General features: G+C 45.4%; 1 protein-coding gene across 1 annotated transcript in view; it reads right to left on the bottom strand.

Moving 5' to 3' along the window:
• The window catches only part of LOC309549616 (low density lipoprotein receptor adapter protein 1-B-like), a 61,704-nt gene that overhangs the window by 23,578 nt on the left and 16,949 nt on the right, over positions 1-21,177 (bottom strand). The window contains exons 3-4 of the mRNA XM_082249997.1: positions 629-741; positions 406-520 (exon numbers count right to left, since the gene is read on the bottom strand). Of these exons, the coding sequence (XP_082106123.1) occupies positions 406-520; positions 629-741 (228 nt within the window). The remainder of the gene's footprint in view (positions 1-405; positions 521-628; positions 742-21,177) is intronic.

Genomic DNA, 21,177 nt, shown 5'->3' on the forward strand with positions numbered 1-21,177 from the left:
AGTCACGTGTCCCCCCCATCCTCCCTGTATCCAGTCACGTGTCCCCCCATCCTCCCTGTATCCAGTCACGTGTCCCCCTATCCTCCCTGTATCCAGTCCCGTGTCCCCCCATCCTCCCTGTATCCAGTCACATGTCCCCCTATCCTCCCTGTATCCAGTTACATGTCCCCCCATCCTCCCTGTATCCAGTTACATGTCCCCCCATCCTCCTTGTATCCAGTTACGTGTTCTCCATCCTCCCTGTATCCAGTCCCGTGTCCCCCCATCCTCCCTGTATCCAGTCCCGTGTCCCCCCATCCTCCCTGTATCCAGTCACGTGTCCCCCTACCCTCCCAGCGCCTGTCCTATGCCCTCTTTCTCCTCTTTAGGCGTATTTCTACAGGTGTAGCAGCAGTGATCACTCACCAGCTTTTTCTTGGGGGACAGGAAGGCGTGACACTCCAGGGCCCCATTGGACTGGTTCTGGGCCACGTAGGCAAACACTTTATTCTGCACTTTGTCTGTTGTACAGTATGAAATTCTGGGAGATAAAAGGGATTGTGTAGAATTAGAATATGATAGTAATGACATAGCACCAGTCCCACCATTACATCCCACATGTAACCACCACATGCTACAGAGGCCTCACCTGTATATAGAGACGTATTCTATCCTCTCACCGCCGGCTGCCTCCTGTATGTCAATTCCATGCGGGGTCACAGTAATAATCACTTTCCTGAACTTTTCTGAACTGGCTCGTGCCTGAGGGGACAGCAATGGGTGGATCATATAACCAGACACGTGTCATATGTATGGATGGCGAGTCTTTCACTGTGGTGTGGCAGACATTACTGCTATTCATGGCATGCTAATTACGGATATCCGTTGTTGCAGACAGCACCCTCCGTCACCTGTGGTATATAAACTACTGCCATCTTTGGCACATGATACCCTCATCTGTGGCATACATATTCCTGGTATCTGGGGCATGTGTTACCAAGAATAGGTATGCCAGAGATGGCGGTAATGTATGCCACAGATACCAGGAATAGGTATGCCACAGATGGTGGTAACGTAGGCCACAGGTACCAGGAGTATGTATGCCACAGATACCAGGAGTATGTATGCCACAGATACCAGGAGTATGTATGCCACAGATACCAGGAGTATGTATGCCACAGATACCAGGAGTATGTATGCCTCAGATGGTGGTAATGTGTACCACAGATTCCAGGAATATGTATTCCATAGATGGTAGTAATGTGTGCCACAGATACCAGCAATATGAATGCCACAGATGGTGGTAATGTATGCCACAGATACCTGGAATAGGTATGCCACAAATGGTGGTAATGTGTGCCACAGAAACCAGGAGTTTGTATGCCACAGATTGTGGTACTGTGAGCCACAGACACCAGGAATATGTATGCCACAGATGGTGGTATCTGTGATATGTGTGTAGCGGGGTTAAACATGCCTAAAGACACTGTTTGATATGTGGGAAGGAACTAGGCTCCCTCTAGTGGTAGCTGCATGGAATTTCCCGGGCTGTGACTTCCTTTTCACAAGATGAAGAAACTACATCTCCCAGGCTGCTTTGCAAGATCCAGGAACTAGGCTCCCTCTAGTGGTAGCTGCATGGAATTTCCCGGGCTGTGACTTCCTTTTCACAAGATGAAGAAACTACATCTCCCAGGCTGCTTTGCAAGATCCAGGAACTAGGCTCCCTCTAGTGGTAGCTGCATGGAATTTCCCGGGCTGTGACTTCCTTTTCACAAGATGAAGAAACTACATCTCCCAGGCTGCTTTGCAAGATCCAGGAACTAGGCTCCCTCTAGTGGTAGCTGCATGGAATTTCCCGGGCTGTGACTTCCTTTTCACAAGATGAAGAAACTACATCTCCCAGGCTGCTATCCAGGAACTAGGCTCCCTCTAGTGGTAGCTGCATGGAATTTCCCGGGCTGTGACTTCCTTTTCACAAGATGAAGAAACTACATCTCCCAGGCTGCTTTGCAAGATCCAGGGTGCACGGCTGCACCGCACGGCACTATGGGGGAGGTTATTTAAAGGAAGAGAGAAGCGCGCGAAGGGGGGGGCCTTTCTGTGCTGGACTCTGAGGAACCAGCGAGCGAGAGTGAAGGACTGACACTGGATATTGGGCCAGAGCCTTTTAGCCTGGAGGGACGACGTGGAACCGTCCCATCTCAAGCACGAGGCACATTCCTGGAGGTCATACTGCTGTTTGCCGAGACCGGAAGTCATCCGCCAGAAGGACCCCGCGCGGCTGGCATATAGCCAAAGGACTGAGACCGCAGTGGAAGCGCGCGAAGGAGAAACTTCTGTTGGTGAGAGGGCACATGCCCAATAACTGACTTTATCTGCTGAAGAGACAGTTTTATCTACAGATAGCGGTAGCGCAGCAGGAGGTGATAAAACCCCGGGGTTTATCACCATACTCTCTCAGGAGACTCATAGACAAACAATAAGGTCCGTAAAGGAGTCGCCAGAGGCTTATCTCTCTCGCAGAAGTTATTGCTCAGTTACGCGGACACCCTGCGGTGACAACTAACAGCTCGTTGTTTTTTCTCTCTTGATCTTTATTCCTAATCTGGATTACAAATGAGCTCTATTCAATAACCTTGCTAGCGAAGATCAACAAGAAAGAAGAGAACTCTGGGGGAGGGACTCAGATAGGCCCACCTACCTGGTACTGTGTCTAGCCTTAATGCAGGAGGAGTGTGGGGGCATTCTTTTACCTTTTTAAAGCTGTTTTAAATAACCTTTTATGGACTTGTATTGTATTGTATTGTATCTCCCCTATTCAATTTGATACATAGTAAACTAAGTTTGGTTAATTACAATCTTGTGCGTTGTTCCATTGTGTCACCCAGAAGGACTACTATTCAAGAAGGTAACAAGGTATTGTTGCATAGTGAAGTATTGTATTCCAACCTGTATATCTATTTGATAGTCCAGTCCTATTCTGGGTCAGTTGTGCCTGAGGAGGGATCGAGCCAATTTGATTGGGTTGTTAGGCAGGGTGTAGACCCAATAATATAATCAGCAGCTCCTGCGGGGGTGGTGCTACACGTGGGGGCTCGTCCGGGATTTCTACAGTCCTGCAACACAACCCTCTCAGCCCCAGAATCCCCTCCCACGCAGAAATGGATCCTGTCGCTGCTGCTGAGTGGTGCAAGGAAGAGAATGTCATAGTGGAAAATGGCCTGGTGGTTGAAATCAAGGGAGAAGCCTGGACTGAAGAAAAGCTCCTCCCTGTTTTAAGGGCACTATCCACAGACAGGAAATTCTGGGTGATTGACATAAAAACTGACACCACTGCCCCACACACGTATGCACTGTGTGAGTGGAGGAAAGGGGTCCCTGATTATTTCAATGGAAACAGTGTAAAAACTATTGACCAAACAGAACTTTTCCTGATACATCCAGGAGTTCCTACTGCGGGTCCCTCATCCACCACCCCTGGGGTATCCAGCCAAGAAAAAGGTGTCCAAGAAGGGCATCCTGAGTCATCACCTTTGTCGACTTTTAGCTCAGAACTGTGTGCTGTTCTTGGGGAGATTGTGGCAAAATGTAGTAGGGACTCCTCGAGCTATTTGATGACTGGATATAGGAAGCTCCGGACATTCTCTGGGAAACAGCCTGTGCCTTCAGCAGAAGATGGGTTCGAAGAGTGGTTAGATACCGCCACTCAGGCTTTGGAGGAATGGGAGGTACCAGAACAGCACAAGAAGCAGAGAATCACAGAGAGTTTAAGGGGACCTGCATTAGAGGCTGTACGTAATCTAAAGCTTAGCAAGAAGAACTGCACTGCACAGGATTATTTGGACATTCTGCAAGATGTGTTTGGTCGGACGGAGAACGCGGCTGAACTTCTCTACCAGTTGGACCACTGTTATCAAGAAGAGGGGGAGAAGTTGTCCGAATTCATTAAACGTCTGGATAGGATTATCCACCAGATTCTGTTAAAGAAAGGAATAGACCACCGGAAAATAGATGAGACTCGTGCACGACAGGTTCTGAAAGGGGCTCAACCTTTAGATCCCATTGCCATACTGTTACGAACTCGTCGAGATGGCGGCATTTTAGAATACCCCGATCTGATTCGAATGGTCAGAGAGGAAGAGGTTATGTTGGACAACAAGAAGAAAAGTCGGCAGTTTGACTCAACTGCCCGGGTTGGAGTGATAAGTGTGGAAGAGGGTGACTCTCAAGTTGAACTCCTAAAGACCCAAGTGTCTCAGTTGATAGAAATGGTGTCCATCCTGACTGGTCAGGTATCCACTCTACCCAAGGGGAGTATATCGGAGAGGCCAGATGAACCTGTTAGTCTCAGCACAGATCCAGAGCCACGGCCTGCAAGATTGTTAACTTGTTTCAACTGCGGGGGAGTTGGGCATGTTAGAAGGGTATGTCCCAGCTCAGGAAATGCTGCCGCGAAACCTCGCGAGCCAGCGGGAAACTTCAGAGGACACCGGTGAAGGAGTCAACCGGGTGTCCGCCAGTCTTAAGGGACTCCAGAAGTGGTGCAGGATCAGGGAAACTGAGTCAGGGGGTCAGACCCAAATATAATACCCCCAGTTCTAGACTCCGGGTTACTGAGGGAAGGAAAGTCAATGCACACCGGGTTCAGCGGGGGCCCAGATCAAGGAAGAAAAAGGAGAAGAGGGCCAGGGTACAGAGAACTGAATCAGACAACCAGGCTACATCAAGAGAATTCCCAACTAACTTGGTCGGGCCCTCCCCAGTGGTCTCGGTTCAGGTGGAAGGAATTTACACAAGAGCCCTCCTTGACACAGGGGCCCAGGTGACTCTTTTGTATAGAGACTTCTATGATAAATATCTTACCCATCTACCTTTGCAGAAGTTGGAAGATCTGGAGATATGGGGTATTGGGACCCAAAGTTTTCCCTATGACGGGTATCTGCCAATCAAGTTGACCTTTGATCCATCAGTGGCTGGTGAAGCGGAAACCTTCGACACCTTAGCGGTGGTCTGTCCTCGTCCACCAGGGGCCAACAAAAGCTCTCTCATCGTAGGAACAAACACTGACCTGGTAAGGCGCCTTCTGATACAACTGGTCCAGGGACAAGATGCTCAGGCGCCAAGGATCCATCCCATGCTACGGCAGGCCTACCAACGATTAGTGTTGGAGCAAGAGACCCCCGCAGAAGGAGTTGGACGACTCTGGAAGCTGGATAGAGCAGAAAAGGTCTTACAGCCAGGAGAGGTGGCCTGTTTTAAGGCTTCTGTTAAACTCACATGGCAACAGCCGGGTCCCTTCATTATCTTTGAATCAGGTCAAAGGGAGAGACAGAGAGGGATAGAAGTGATCCCTGAGGTGATCCCTTTGAAGGTGTTACAGGAAAACCGTGGAAGGGTTTTAGTGAGTGTCAGAAACACCTCTATTACACCAGTGAAGGTACCGGCCAGAGTGCTCCTGGGCCAAGTCAACCCGGCTACCCCAGTTGCCCCCATTGATTTCAAAGAAAAGGAACAGGGTGAAGCGGTTATAGAGGAGCTTTGCTCTGGAAACGCTGCCCTCCCGCCGGAATGGGTGAAGAGGGCCAAGGCACAACTTGCTCGATGTAGGGAAATATTCTCTAAGGACGAGTTTGACGTGGGATGTGCCAGGAGCGCTACTCATAAGATCCGCCTGAGTGAGGACAAGCCTTTCAGGGAGAGAGTCCGGCGAGTCCCCTTAGGTGACTTAGAAGATCTACGTCAACAGCTGGCAGAGCTCAAAAAGATCGGGATTATCCGAGAATCCAGGAGCCCGTATGCTTCCCCGATAGTGGTAGTCCGGAAGAAAAATGGATCTTTGAGGCTTTGTATCGACTACCGAACGCTGAACAGAAGAACCATCCCAGACCAGTATACCACTCCTCGAATCGAAGATGCCCTACAGAGTCTGTCAGGGGCGAAGTGGTTCAGTGTGATGGACTTAAAGAGTGGGTATTATCAGATCCCCATGCACCCTGAAGATCGGGAGAAAACAGCCTTCATCACCCCTGTGGGGTTCTTTGAGTTCAATCGCATGCCTCAGGGGTTGTCCGGGGCCCCTGCTACCTTCCAAAGGCTGATGGAGAGGACCGTTGGAGATATGAATTTGATAGAGGTACTGGTATACTTGGATGATGTTATCGTGTTTGGCAGAACTTTAGAAGAACATGAGGAGAGGTTGGAAAAGGTCTTGAAGAGGCTACATGAAGAAGGTCTGAAACTTTCTCCTGAGAAGTGCCAATTCTATCAGTCCTCGGTCCATTACCTGGGCCATATCGTGTCTGAAGAAGGGGTGGCCACTGACCCGGACAAGCTGGATGCTGTTGCTTCCTGGCCGAGACCCACAAATGTGACCGAACTCCGGTCATTCTTGGGCTTTTGCTCCTATTACAGGAGGTTTGTGGAGGGGTTCGCCCAGATTGCCCGACCCCTAAATGAGCTCCTGAAGAATGAAGAAGATGATGTCCCTGAGTTGGTAAAGCCGGCGAAGTCCACCATAGGCCCCCGGAAGGCTAAGGAATCCATCCAGGATCAGTGGACCCCGGAATGCGAAGGGGCCTTTGTCCAGCTGAAGGAAACCCTAACCACTGCCCCTGTGTTGGCCTATGCGGACCCCACAAAACCATATGAACTGCATGTTGATGCCAGCCGAGATGGGCTGGGGGGGGTACTTTATCAGGAGCATGAGGGTCATCTGCGACCTGTTGCCTATGTGAGCAGAAGCCTATTGCCTGCTGAAAGGAATTATCCTACTCACAAACTTGAATTCTTGGCCTTGAAGTGGGCAGTGGTTGACAAATTGAAAGACTACCTGTACGGAGCTGAATTCATTGTCAAGACAGATAATAATCCCCTCACCTATCTGTTGACTACGGCCAAGCTGGATGCAACAGGACATCGATGGTTGGCTGCCCTCTCTAGCTTCAATTTTAGCCTGAAGTATCGGCCAGGAATCGGAAATAGGGATGCAGATGCCCTATCCAGAAGGTTGCATGTTCCACAGGAACCTGCGGAAGAATGGACTCATTTGGCTCCAGAAGGGGTGCGTGCCCTATATCAGGGAACTGAATTTCGATCCCGAGGAGGGTCAAGAGCAGAAGAGATTGGGGTTTCGGCTATCGGAGTACCCAAATGCTACTGCCAGGTGACCCAAGTTGAAGGGGAGGGTTTGCCCCGGCTGTCCAAAAGGGACTTGCGGAAGGAGCAGTTGGAAGACCCTTTGGGAAAACTTCTCTTGGAAGCTCTGGAGATCCAGAGCCCTGAGTTGCTTCTAACTGACTCCCCTCAGGGGGCCCGTCTGTTGCATAGAGAGTGGACCCGGTTACAGATCAGAGAAGGAGTGGCCTACCGGAGAGGTCCATCTGAAGATCTGGAGGAGAAGTGGCAACTGTTCTTACCAGCTAAATACAGAGAGGGAGTTCTGGCCGCTCTTCATGATAATCATGGCCATCTGGGGCCCGAAAGAACCTTTCAGCTTGTCAGGGACAGGTTCTACTGGCCTTGTATGAGGGCCGAAGTTGAAGGATACTGTCACTCTTGTGTCCGGTGTATACAGAGGAAGACTCTGCCACGTCAAGCAGCCCCAATGGGCCATCTACAAAGTCAGGGACCCATGGAGCTGGTGTGCATTGATTTCCTTTGCTTAGAGCCTGATCTGAGTGGCCAGGGGAATGTCCTTGTGGTAACAGACCATTTTACCAGATATGCTCAAGCATTCCCAACAAGGGATCAGAAGGCCTCAACGGTAGCCAAAGTTCTTGTAGAGAAGTTCTTTGTACATTATGGGTTACCACAACGCCTCCATTCTGATCAGGGAAGGGACTTTGAAAGCAGACTGATCAAGAGACTGTTAGATATGTTAGGCATTCAAAAGACTAGAACCACTCCCTACCATCCACAGGGGGATGCCCAGCCTGAACGATTTAACAGGACTCTTTTGGATATGTTGGGGACTTTGAGCTCAGAGAAGAAACAGCATTGGGGCAAGCACGTAGCTGCCATTGTGCATGCCTACAACAGCACTGTCAGTGATGCTACTGGATATTCCCCTTATCGGCTGATGTTTGGAAGGGAGGCTCGGTTGCCAGTGGATTTGGCCTTTGGCATTTCGCCTGATCATACCTCTTCAGCATCGCATAGAGGATATGTGGACCGACTGCGGAAGAGTCTGAAAGCGGCCTATGACAAGGCTCAGGCCACATCTGATCAACGTGGACTGCGGAATAAAAAAAATTTCGACCTAAAAGTTCGGATCCATGACCTGCAACCAGGGGACAGGGTTTTGTTGAGAAACTTGGGTGTCCCGGGAAAACACAAGTTGGCAGACCGCTGGAAGTCCCAACCTTATGTTATCTGCAAGCAACTGCCAAACCTTCCTGTGTACCAAATTCGGCCTGAAGGAAGTGTGGGTCCATTGAAGGCTTGGCATCGGAACCATTTGCTGCCTCTCTCTGAAGCGGTTCGTATGCCCCCTGTGGAAGACGTGTCAGAGGCCCCTTCGACTTCTCGCCGGTCCAGACCAGTTACCAGATCTCAGACGACGCTCCCAGATGAGGGAGAGGGAAGTTCTCCATCTGAAGATTTGGAAGATGAAGAGGAGGTACCCGACTGGTTGTGGTCATCTCAGTTGCCAGAACCCACACCTGCCTCCCTGTCTTCATCTGACTTGGCTGATAGAGGAGCCCTTCGGGCAGAAGCCCCTGAATTCATACCCTTTCATATGCTTCCAGAAGAAGCAGCTGAGGATGAAGATCCTGAGGAGGAGGGTGCACCCTTCTCTGAAGAAGAACTGACCTCTCTTGAACCATCAGGTTCCTCTGTGTTGGAACATGAGGAGGGGGACATTGAAGAATCCTCAGAAGTGCCTGATCCTAGCACCTCTGAGAGCATGCCTCCACGGGAACAGAGGGAAAGGAGAGTCATTCACCCACCTAAGAGACTGACCTATGATCAATTGGGTGAATGTTCGGAAGAAGCTGTTTTTACCTCCAAAAGATCTCCTGACCAGCCTAGTTCCTCCACTGTAGATTTGGTGGGGGACAACCCTAGCTCACCCCCAGGCACAACTGTACAAGCCACCCAAGTTTTGGGGGGTCTGTGAGAGATCATGAGAACAAAGTATTGAAGTAGAAAACGTTTGCATTTAAGTTTGTACATAAGGATATTGGGTTTGGCCATTATAATAAGCACAGTTTTTGATGTTCACAATTTGGTTTACTTTGTGAGTTAATGTTTGCGCACATTTTGTTGCTCTGACCTCACTATATGTTTTTTTTTTCTTTCTCACCTTTTGATGTTTTTTTTTCAACACAAACTTTAAGATGTAAGTGTTTAAGAAATTGCAAAGGCACATGTGCTTTTTAAAGGAGCACTATATAAAAGCACTAGAAATCAGCACTATATTAACACTGTAGAAATCACTTATTTGTTTATTAATTGCACTTTATCGTTTTACTGTTGCACTGCTATTAGAATACAAAATTGGATGTATTCAGATTGATTTATTTCAGCAAAATGTTAATGTTTTTGTTGTATAATGCCAACCTATGCACTAGGGTACATACTGTTGACCTCTTTGGGGACCAAAGTTTCTCAAGTGGGGGGAGTGTGTAGCGGGGTTAAACATGCCTAAAGACACTGTTTGATATGTGGGAAGGAACTAGGCTCCCTCTAGTGGTAGCTGCATGGAATTTCCCGGGCTGTGACTTCCTTTTCACAAGATGAAGAAACTACATCTCCCAGGCTGCTTTGCAAGATCCAGGAACTAGGCTCCCTCTAGTGGTAGCTGCATGGAATTTCCCGGGCTGTGACTTCCTTTTCACAAGATGAAGAAACTACATCTCCCAGGCTGCTTTGCAAGATCCAGGAACTAGGCTCCCTCTAGTGGTAGCTGCATGGAATTTCCCGGGCTGTGACTTCCTTTTCACAAGATGAAGAAACTACATCTCCCAGGCTGCTTTGCAAGATCCAGGAACTAGGCTCCCTCTAGTGGTAGCTGCATGGAATTTCCCGGGCTGTGACTTCCTTTTCACAAGATGAAGAAACTACATCTCCCAGGCTGCTTTGCAAGATCCAGGGTGCACGGCTGCACCGCACGGCACTATGGGGGAGGTTATTTAAAGGAAGAGAGAAGCGCGCGAAGGGGGGGGCCTTTCTGTGCTGGACTCTGAGGAACCAGCGAGCGAGAGTGAAGGACTGACACTGGATATTGGGCCAGAGCCTTTTAGCCTGGAGGGACGACGTGGAACCGTCCCATCTCAAGCACGAGGCACATTCCTGGAGGTCATACTGCTGTTTGCCGAGACCGGAAGTCATCCGCCAGAAGGACCCCGCGCGGCTGGCATATAGCCAAAGGACTGAGACCGCAGTGGAAGCGCGCGAAGGAGAAACTTCTGTTGGTGAGAGGGCACATGCCCAATAACTGACTTTATCTGCTGAAGAGACAGTTTTATCTACAGATAGCGGTAGCGCAGCAGGAGGTGATAAAACCCCGGGGTTTATCACCATACTCTCTCAGGAGACTCATAGACAAACAATAAGGTCCGTAAAGGAGTCGCCAGAGGCTTATCTCTCTCGCAGAAGTTATTGCTCAGTTACGCGGACACCCTGCGGTGACAACTAACAGCTCGTTGTTTTTTCTCTCTTGATCTTTATTCCTAATCTGGATTACAAATGAGCTCTATTCAATAACCTTGCTAGCGAAGATCAACAAGAAAGAAGAGAACTCTGGGGGAGGGACTCAGATAGGCCCACCTACCTGGTACTGTGTCTAGCCTTAATGCAGGAGGAGTGTGGGGGCATTCTTTTACCTTTTTAAAGCTGTTTTAAATAACCTTTTATGGACTTGTATTGTATTGTATTGTATCTCCCCTATTCAATTTGATACATAGTAAACTAAGTTTGGTTAATTACAATCTTGTGCGTTGTTCCATTGTGTCACCCAGAAGGACTACTATTCAAGAAGGTAACAAGGTATTGTTGCATAGTGAAGTATTGTATTCCAACCTGTGTATCTATTTGATAGTCCAGTCCTATTCTGGGTCAGTTGTGCCTGAGGAGGGATCGAGCCAATTTGATTGGGTTGTTAGGCAGGGTGTAGACCCAATAATATAATCAGCAGCTCCTGCGGGGGTGGTGCTACACGTGTTACCACAATCTGTGGCATGCCTGTTCCTGGTATCCATGGCACACACTACTACCATCTGTGGCATCCATATTCCTGGTATGAGTGACAAAAATTACTACCATCTGTGGCCTACATATTCTTGGTATCAGTGACACACACTACTACCATCTGTGGCATACATATCCCTGGTATCTGTGGCCCACATTACTATAATCTGTGGCATACATATCCCTGGTATCTGTGGCCCACATTACTATAATCTGTGGCATACATATCCCTGGCATCTGTGGCCCACATTACTATAATCTGTGGCATACATATCCCTGGTATCTGTGGCACACATTACTATAATCTGTGGCAAACATATCCCTGGTACCTGTGGCCCATATTACTATAATCTGTGGCATACATATCCCTGGTATCTGTGGCCCATATTACTATAATCTGTGGCATACATATCCCTGGTATCTGTGGCCCACATTACTATAATCTGTGGCATACATATCCCTGGTATCTGTGGCACATATTACAATAATCTGTGGCATACATATCCCTGGTATCTGTGGCCCACATTACTATAATCTGTGGCATACATATCCCTGGTATCTGTGGCCCACATTACTATAATCTGTGGCATACATATCCCTGGTATCTGTGGCCCATATTACTATAATCTGTGGCATACATATCCCTGGTATCTGTGGCACACATTACTATAATCTGTGGCATACATATCCCTGGTATCTGTGGCCCACATTACTATAATCTGTGGCATACATATCCCTGGTATCTGTGGCCCACATTACTATAATCTGTGGCATACATATCCCTGGTATCTGTGGCCCATATTACTATAATCTGTGGCATACATATCCCTGGTATCTGCGGCACACATTACTATAATCTGTGGCATACATATCCCTGGTATCTGTGACCCACATTATTATATTTTGCGGCATACATATCTCTGGTATCTGTGACCCACATTACTATAATCTGTGGCATACATATTCCTGGTATCTGTGGCCCACATTATTATAATCTGTGGCATACATATCCCTGGCATCTGTGGCCCACATTACTATAATCTGTGGCATACATATCCCTGGTATCTGTGGCCCACATTACTATAATCTGTGGCATACATATCCCTGGTATCTGTGACCCACATTATTATATTTTGCGGCATACATATCCCTGGTATCTGTGGCACACATTACTATAATCTGTGGCATACATATCCCTGGCATCTGTGGCCCACATTACTATAATCTGTGGCATACATATCCCTGGTATCTGTGGCCCACATTACTATAATCTGTGGCATACATATCCCTGGTATCTGTGACCCATATTACTATAATCTGTGGCATACATATCCCTGGTATCTGTGGCCCACATTACTATAAACTGTGGCATACATATCCCTGGTATCTGTGACCCATATTACTATAATCTGTGGCATACATATTCCTGGTATCTGTGGCCCATTTTACTATAATCAGTGGCATACATATCCCTGGTATCTGTGGTCCACATTACTATAATCTGTGGCATACATATCTCTGGTATCTGTGGCCCATATTACTATAATCTGTGGCATACATATCCCTGGTATCTGTGGCCCATATTACTATAATCTGTGACATACATATCCCTGGTATCTGTGACCCACATTTCTATAATCTGTGGCATACATATCCCTGTTATCTGTGGCCCATATTACTATAATCTGTGGCATATATATCCCTGGTATCTGTGGCCCACATTACTATAATCTGTGGCATACATATCCCTGGTATCTGTGGCCCATATTACTATAATCTGTGGCATACATATCCCTGGTATCTGTGGCCCACATTACTATAATCTGTGCCATACATATCCCTGGTATCTGTGGCACACATTACTATAATCTGTGGCATACATATCCCTGGTATCTGTGGCCCATGTTACTATAATCTGTGGCATACATATCCCTGGTATCTGTGGCACACATTACTAGAATCTGTGGCATACATATCCCTGGTATCTGTGGCACATATTACTATAATCTGTGGCATACATATCCCTGGTATCTGTGGCCCATATTACTATAATCTGTGGCATACATATCCCTGGTATCTGTGGCACACATTACTATAATCTGTGGCATACATATCCCTGGTATCTGTGACCCACATTATTATATTTTGCGGCATACATATCTCTGGTATCTGTGACCCACATTACTATAATCTGTGGCATACATATTCCTGGTATCTGTGGCCCACATTATTATAATCTGTGGCATACATATCCCTGGCATCTGTGGCCCACATTACTATAATCTGTGGCATACATATCCCTGGTATCTGTGGCCCACATTACTATAATCTGTGGCATACATATCCCTGGTATCTGTGACCCACATTATTATATTTTGCGGCATACATATCCCTGGTATCTGTGGCACACATTACTATAATCTGTGGCATACATATCCCTGGCATCTGTGGCCCACATTACTATAATCTGTGGCATACATATCTCTGGTATCTGTGGCCCACATTACTATAATCTGTGGCATACATATCCCTGGTATCTGTGACCCATATTACTATAATCTGTGGCATACATATCCCTGGTATCTGTGGCCCACATTACTATAAACTGTGGCATACATATCCCTGGTATCTGTGACCCATATTACTATAATCTGTGGCATACATATTCCTGGTATCTGTGGCCCATTTTACTATAATCAGTGGCATACATATCCCTGGTATCTGTGGTCCACATTACTATAATCTGTGGCATACATATCTCTGGTATCTGTGGCCCATATTACTATAATCTGTGGCATACATATCCCTGGTATCTGTGACCCACATTATTATATTTTGCGGCATACATATCTCTGGTATCTGTGACCCACATTACTATAATCTGTGGCATACATATTCCTGGTATCTGTGGCCCACATTATTATAATCTGTGGCATACATATCCCTGGCATCTGTGGCCCACATTACTATAATCTGTGGCATACATATCCCTGGTATCTGTGGCCCACATTACTATAATCTGTGGCATACATATCCCTGGTATCTGTGACCCACATTATTATATTTTGCGGCATACATATCCCTGGTATCTGTGGCACACATTACTATAATCTGTGGCATACATATCCCTGGCATCTGTGGCCCACATTACTATAATCTGTGGCATACATATCCCTGGTATCTGTGGCCCACATTACTATAATCTGTGGCATACATATCCCTGGTATCTGTGACCCATATTACTATAATCTGTGGCATACATATCCCTGGTATCTGTGGCCCACATTACTATAAACTGTGGCATACATATCCCTGGTATCTGTGACCCATATTACTATAATCTGTGGCATACATATTCCTGGTATCTGTGGCCCATTTTACTATAATCAGTGGCATACATATCCCTGGTATCTGTGGTCCACATTACTATAATCTGTGGCATACATATCTCTGGTATCTGTGGCCCATATTACTATAATCTGTGGCATACATATCCCTGGTATCTGTGGCCCATATTACTATAATCTGTGACATACATATCCCTGGTATCTGTGACCCACATTTCTATAATCTGTGGCATACATATCCCTGTTATCTGTGGCCCATATTACTATAATCTTTGGCATATATATCCCTGGTATCTGTGGCCCACATTACTATAATCTGTGGCATACATATCCCTGGTATCTGTGGCCCATATTACTATAATCTGTGGCATACATATCCCTGGTATCTGTGGCCCACATTACTATAATCTGTGCCATACATATCCCTGGTATCTGTGGCACACATTACTATAATCTGTGGCATACATATCCCTGGTATCTGTGGCCCATGTTACTATAATCTGTGGCATACATATCCCTGGTATCTGTGGCACACATTACTAGAATCTGTGGCATACATATCCCTGGTATCTGTGGCACATATTACTATAATCTGTGGCATACATATCCCTGGTATCTGTGGCCCATATTACTATAATCTGTGGCATACATATCCCTGGTATCTGTGGCACACATTACTATAATCTGTGGCATACATATCCCTGGTATCTGTGACCCACATTATTATATTTTGCGGCATACATATCTCTGGTATCTGTGACCCACATTACTATAATCTGTGGCATACATATTCCTGGTATCTGTGGCCCACATTATTATAATCTGTGGCATACATATCCCTGGCATCTGTGGCCCACATTACTATAATCTGTGGCATACATATCCCTGGTATCTGTGGCCCACATTACTATAATCTGTGGCATACATATCCCTGGTATCTGTGACCCACATTATTATATTTTGCGGCATACATATCCCTGGTATCTGTGGCACACATTACTATAATCTGTGGCATACATATCCCTGGCATCTGTGGCCCACATTACTATAATCTGTGGCATACATATCTCTGGTATCTGTGGCCCACATTACTATAATCTGTGGCATACATATCCCTGGTATCTGTGACCCATATTACTATAATCTGTGGCATACATATCCCTGGTATCTGTGGCCCACATTACTATAAACTGTGGCATACATATCCCTGGTATCTGTGACCCATATTACTATAATCTGTGGCATACATATTCCTGGTATCTGTGGCCCATTTTACTATAATCAGTGGCATACATATCCCTGGTATCTGTGGTCCACATTACTATAATCTGTGGCATACATATCTCTGGTATCTGTGGCCCATATTACTATAATCTGTGGCATACATATCCCTGGTATCTGTGGCCCATATTACTATAATCTGTGACATACATATCCCTGGTATCTGTGACCCACATTTCTATAATCTGTGGCATACATATCCCTGTTATCTGTGGCCCATATTACTATAATCTGTGGCATATATATCCCTGGTATCTGTGGCCCACATTACTATAATCTGTGGCATACATATCCCTGGTATCTGTGGCCCATATTACTATAATCTGTGGCATATATATCCCTGGTATCTGTGGCCCACATTACTATAATCTGTGCCATACATATCCCTGGTATCTGTGGCACACATTACTATAATCTGTGGCATACATATCCCTGGTATCTGTGGCCCATGTTACTATAATCTGTGGCATACATATCCCTGGTATCTGTGGCACACATTACTAGAATCTGTGGCATACATATCCCTGGTATCTGTGGCACATATTACTATAATCTGTGGCATACATATCCCTGGTATCTGTGGCCCATATTACTATAATCTGTGGCATACATATCCCTGGTATCTGTGGCACATATTACTATAATCTGTGGCATACATATCCCTGGTATCTGTGGCCCACATTATTATAATCTGTGGCATACATATCCCTGGTATCTGTGGCCCACATTATTATAATCAGTGGCATACATATCCCTGGTATCTGTGGCCCATATTACTATAATCTGTGGCATACATATCCCTGGTATCTGTGACCCATATTACTATAATCTGTGGCATACATATCCCTGGTATCTGTGGCCTATATTACTATAATCTGTGGCATACATATCCCTGGTATCTGTGGCACACATTACTATAATCTGTGGCATACATATCCCTGGTATCTGTGACCCACATTACTATAATCTGTGGCATACATATCCCTGGTATCTGTGGCCCATATTACTATAATCTGTGGCATACATATCCCTGGTATCTGTGGCCCACATTACTATAATCTGTGGCATACATATCCCTGGTATCTGTGACCCATATTACTATAATCTGTGGCATACATATCCCTGGTATCTGTGGCACACATTACTATAATCTGTGGCATACATATCCCTGGTATCTGTGGCCCATATTACTATAATCTGTGCCATACATATCCCTGGTATCTGTGGCCTATATTACTATAATCTGTGGCATACATATCCCTGGTATCTGTGGCACACATTACTATAATCTGTGGCATACATATCCCTGGTATCTGTGGCACACATTACTATAATCTGTGGCATACATATCCCTGGTATCTGTGGCACACATTACTATAATCTGTGGCATACATATCCCTGGTATCTGTGACCCACATTACTATAATCTGTGGCATACATATCCCTGGTATCTGTGGCACACATTACTATAATCTGTGGCATACATATCCCTGGTATCTGTGGCCCACATTACTATAATCTGTGGCATACATATCCCTGGTATCTGTGGCCCATATTACTATAATCTGTGGCAAACATATCCCTGGTACCTGTGGCCCATATTACTATAATCTGTGGCATACATATCCCTGGTATCTGTGGCTCACATTACTATAATCTGTGGCATACATATCCCTGGTATCTGTGGCCCATATTACTATAATCTGTGGCATACATATTCCTGGTATCTGTGGCACACATTACTATAATCTGTGGCATACATATCCCTGGTATCTGTGGCACACATTACTATAATCTGTGGCATACATATCCCTGGTATCTGTGGCCCATATTACTATAATCTGTGGCATACATATCCCTGGTATCTGTAGCACACATTACTTTAATCTGTGGCATACATATCCCTGGTATCTGTGGCCCATATTACTATAATCTGTGGCATACATATCCCTGGTATCTGTGGCACACATTACTATAATCTGTGGCATACATATTCCTGGTATCTGTGACCCATATTACTATAATCTGTGGCATACATATCCCTGGTATCTGTGACCCATATTACTATAATCTGTGGCATACATATCCCTGGTATCTGTGGCACACATTACTATAATCTGTGGCATACATATTCCTGGTATCTGTGACCCATATTACTATAATCTGTGGCATACATATCCCTGGTATCTGTGACCCATATTACTATAATCTGTGGCATACATATCCCTGGTATCTGTGACCCATATTACTATAATCTGTGGCATACATATCCCTGGTATCTGTGGCCCATATTACTATAATCTGTGGCATACATATCCCTGGTATCTGTGGCCCATATTACTATAATCTGTGGCATACATATCCCTGGTATCTGTGGCACACATTACTATAATCTGTGGCATACATATCCCTGGTATCTGTGGCCCACATTATTATAATCTGTGGCATACATATCCCTGGTATCTGTGGCTCATATTACTATAATCTGTGGCATACATATCCCTGGTATCTGTGGCCCATATTACTATAATCTGTGGCATACACATCCCTGGTATCTGTGGTCCACATTACTATAATCTGTGGCATACATATCCCTGGTATCTGTGGCCCATATTACTATAATCTGTGGCATACATATCCCTGGTATCTGTGGCCCATATTACTATAATCTTTGGCATACATATCCCTGGTATCTGTGGCCCACATTACTATAATCTGTGGCATACATATCCCGGGTATCTGTGACCCATATTACTATAATCTGTGGCATACATATCCCTGGTATCGGTGGCCCATATTACTATAATCTGTGGCATACATATCCCTGGTATCTGTGGCCCATATTACTATAATCTGTGGCATACATATCCCTGGTATCTGTGGCACACATTACTATAATCTGTGGCATACATATCCCTGGTATCTGTGGCCCACATTATTATAATCTGTGGCATACATATCCCTGGTATCTGTGGCTCATATTACTATAATCTGTGGCATACATATCCCTGGTATCTGTGGCCCATATTACTATAATCTGTGGCATACACATCCCTGGTATCTGTGGTCCACATTACTATAATCTGTGGCATACATATCCCTGGTATCTGTGGCCCATATTACTATAATCTGTGGCATACATATCCCTGGTATCTGTGGCCCATATTACTATAATCTTTGGCATACATATCCCTGGTATCTGTGGCCCACATTACTATAATCTGTGGCATACATATCCCTGGTATCTGTGACCCATATTACTATAATCTGTGGCATACATATCCCTGGTATCGGTGGCCCATATTACTATAATCTGTGGCATACATATCCCTGGTATCTGTGGCCCATATTACTATAATCTGTGGCATACATATCCCTGGTATCTGTGGTCCACATTACTATAATCTGTGGCATACATATCCCTGGTATCTGTGGCCCACATTACTATAATCTGTGGCATACATATCCCTGGTATCTGTGGCCCATATTACTATAATCTGTGGCATACATATCCCTGGTATCTGTAGCACACATTACTTTAATCTGTGGCATACATATCCCTGGTATCTGTGGCATACATATCCCTGGTATCTGTGACCCATATTACTATAATCTGTGGCATACATATCCCTGGTATCTGTGGCACACATTACTATAATCTGTGGCATACATATTCCTGGTATCTGTGACCCATATTACTATAATCTGTGGCATACATATCCCTGGTATCTGTGACCCATATTACTATAATCTGTGGCATACATATCCCTGGTATCTGTGACCCATATTACTATAATCTGTGGCATACATATCCCTGGTATCTGTGGCCCATATTACTATAATCTGTGGCATACATATCCCTGGTATCTGTGGCCCATATTACTATAATCTGTGGCATACATATCCCTGGTATCTGTGGCACACATTACTATAATCTGTGGCATACATATCCCTGGTATCTGTGGCCCACATTACTATAATCTGTGGCATACATATCCCTGGTATCTGTGACCCACATTACTATAATCTGTGGCAAACATATTCCTGGTATCTGTGGCACACATTACTATAATCTGTGGCATACATATCCCTGGTATCTGTGACCCACATTTCTATAATCTGTGGCATACATATCCCTGTTATCTGTGGCCCATATTACTATAATCTGTGGCATACATATCCCTGGTATCTGTGGCCCATATTACTATAATCTGTGACATACATATCCCTGGTATCTGTGGCCCATATTACTATAATCTGTGGCATACATATCCCTGGTATCTGTGGCCTATATTACTATAATCTGTGGCAAACATATCCCTGGTACCTGTGGCCCATATTACTATAATCTGTGGCATACATATCCCTGGTATCTGTGGCTCACATTACTATAATCTGTGGCATACATATCCCTGGTATCTGTGGCCCATATTACTATAATCTGTGGCATACATATTCCTGGTATCTGTGGCACACATTACTATAATCTGTGGCATACATATCCCTGGTATCTGTGACCCACATTTCTATAATCTGTGGCATACATATCCCTGTTATCTGTGGCCCATATTACTATAATCTGTGGCATACATATCCCTGGTATCTGTGGCCCATATTACTATAATCTGTGGCATACATATCCCTGGTATCTGTGGCCCACATTACTATAATCTGTGGCATACATATCCCTGGTATCTGTGGCCCATATTACTATAATCTGTGGCATACATATCCCTGGTATCTGTGGCCCATATTACTATAATCTGTGGCATACATATCCCTGGTATCTGTGGCCCATATTACTATAATCTGTGGCATACATATCCCTGGTATCTGTGGCCCATATTACTATAATCTGTGGCATACATATCCCTAGCATCTGTGGCCCACATTACTATAATCTGTGGCATACATATCCCTGGTACCTGTGGCCCATATTACTATAATCTGTGGCATACATATCCCTGGTATGTGTGACCCATATTACAATAATCTGTGGCATACATATCCCTGGTATCTGTGGCCCATATTACTATAATCTGTGGCATACATATCCCTGGCATCTGTGGCCCACATTACTATAATCTGTGGCATACATATCCCTGGTATCTGTGACCCATATTACTATAATCTGTGGCATACATATCCCTGGTATCGGTGGCCCATATTACTATAATCTGTGGCATACATATCCCTGGTATCTGTGGCCCATATTACTATAATCTGTGGCATACATATCCCTGGTATCTGTGGCCCATATTACTATAATCTGTGGCATACATATCCCTGGTATCTGTGGCCCACATTTCTATAATCTGTGGCATACATATCCCTGGTATCTGTGGCCCAAATTACTATAATCTGTGCCATACATATC

The sequence above is a fragment of the Pelophylax lessonae genome (assembly GCF_965119305.1).
Source record: "Pelophylax lessonae genome assembly, chromosome: 3".
NCBI lineage: Eukaryota > Metazoa > Chordata > Amphibia > Anura > Ranidae > Pelophylax > Pelophylax lessonae.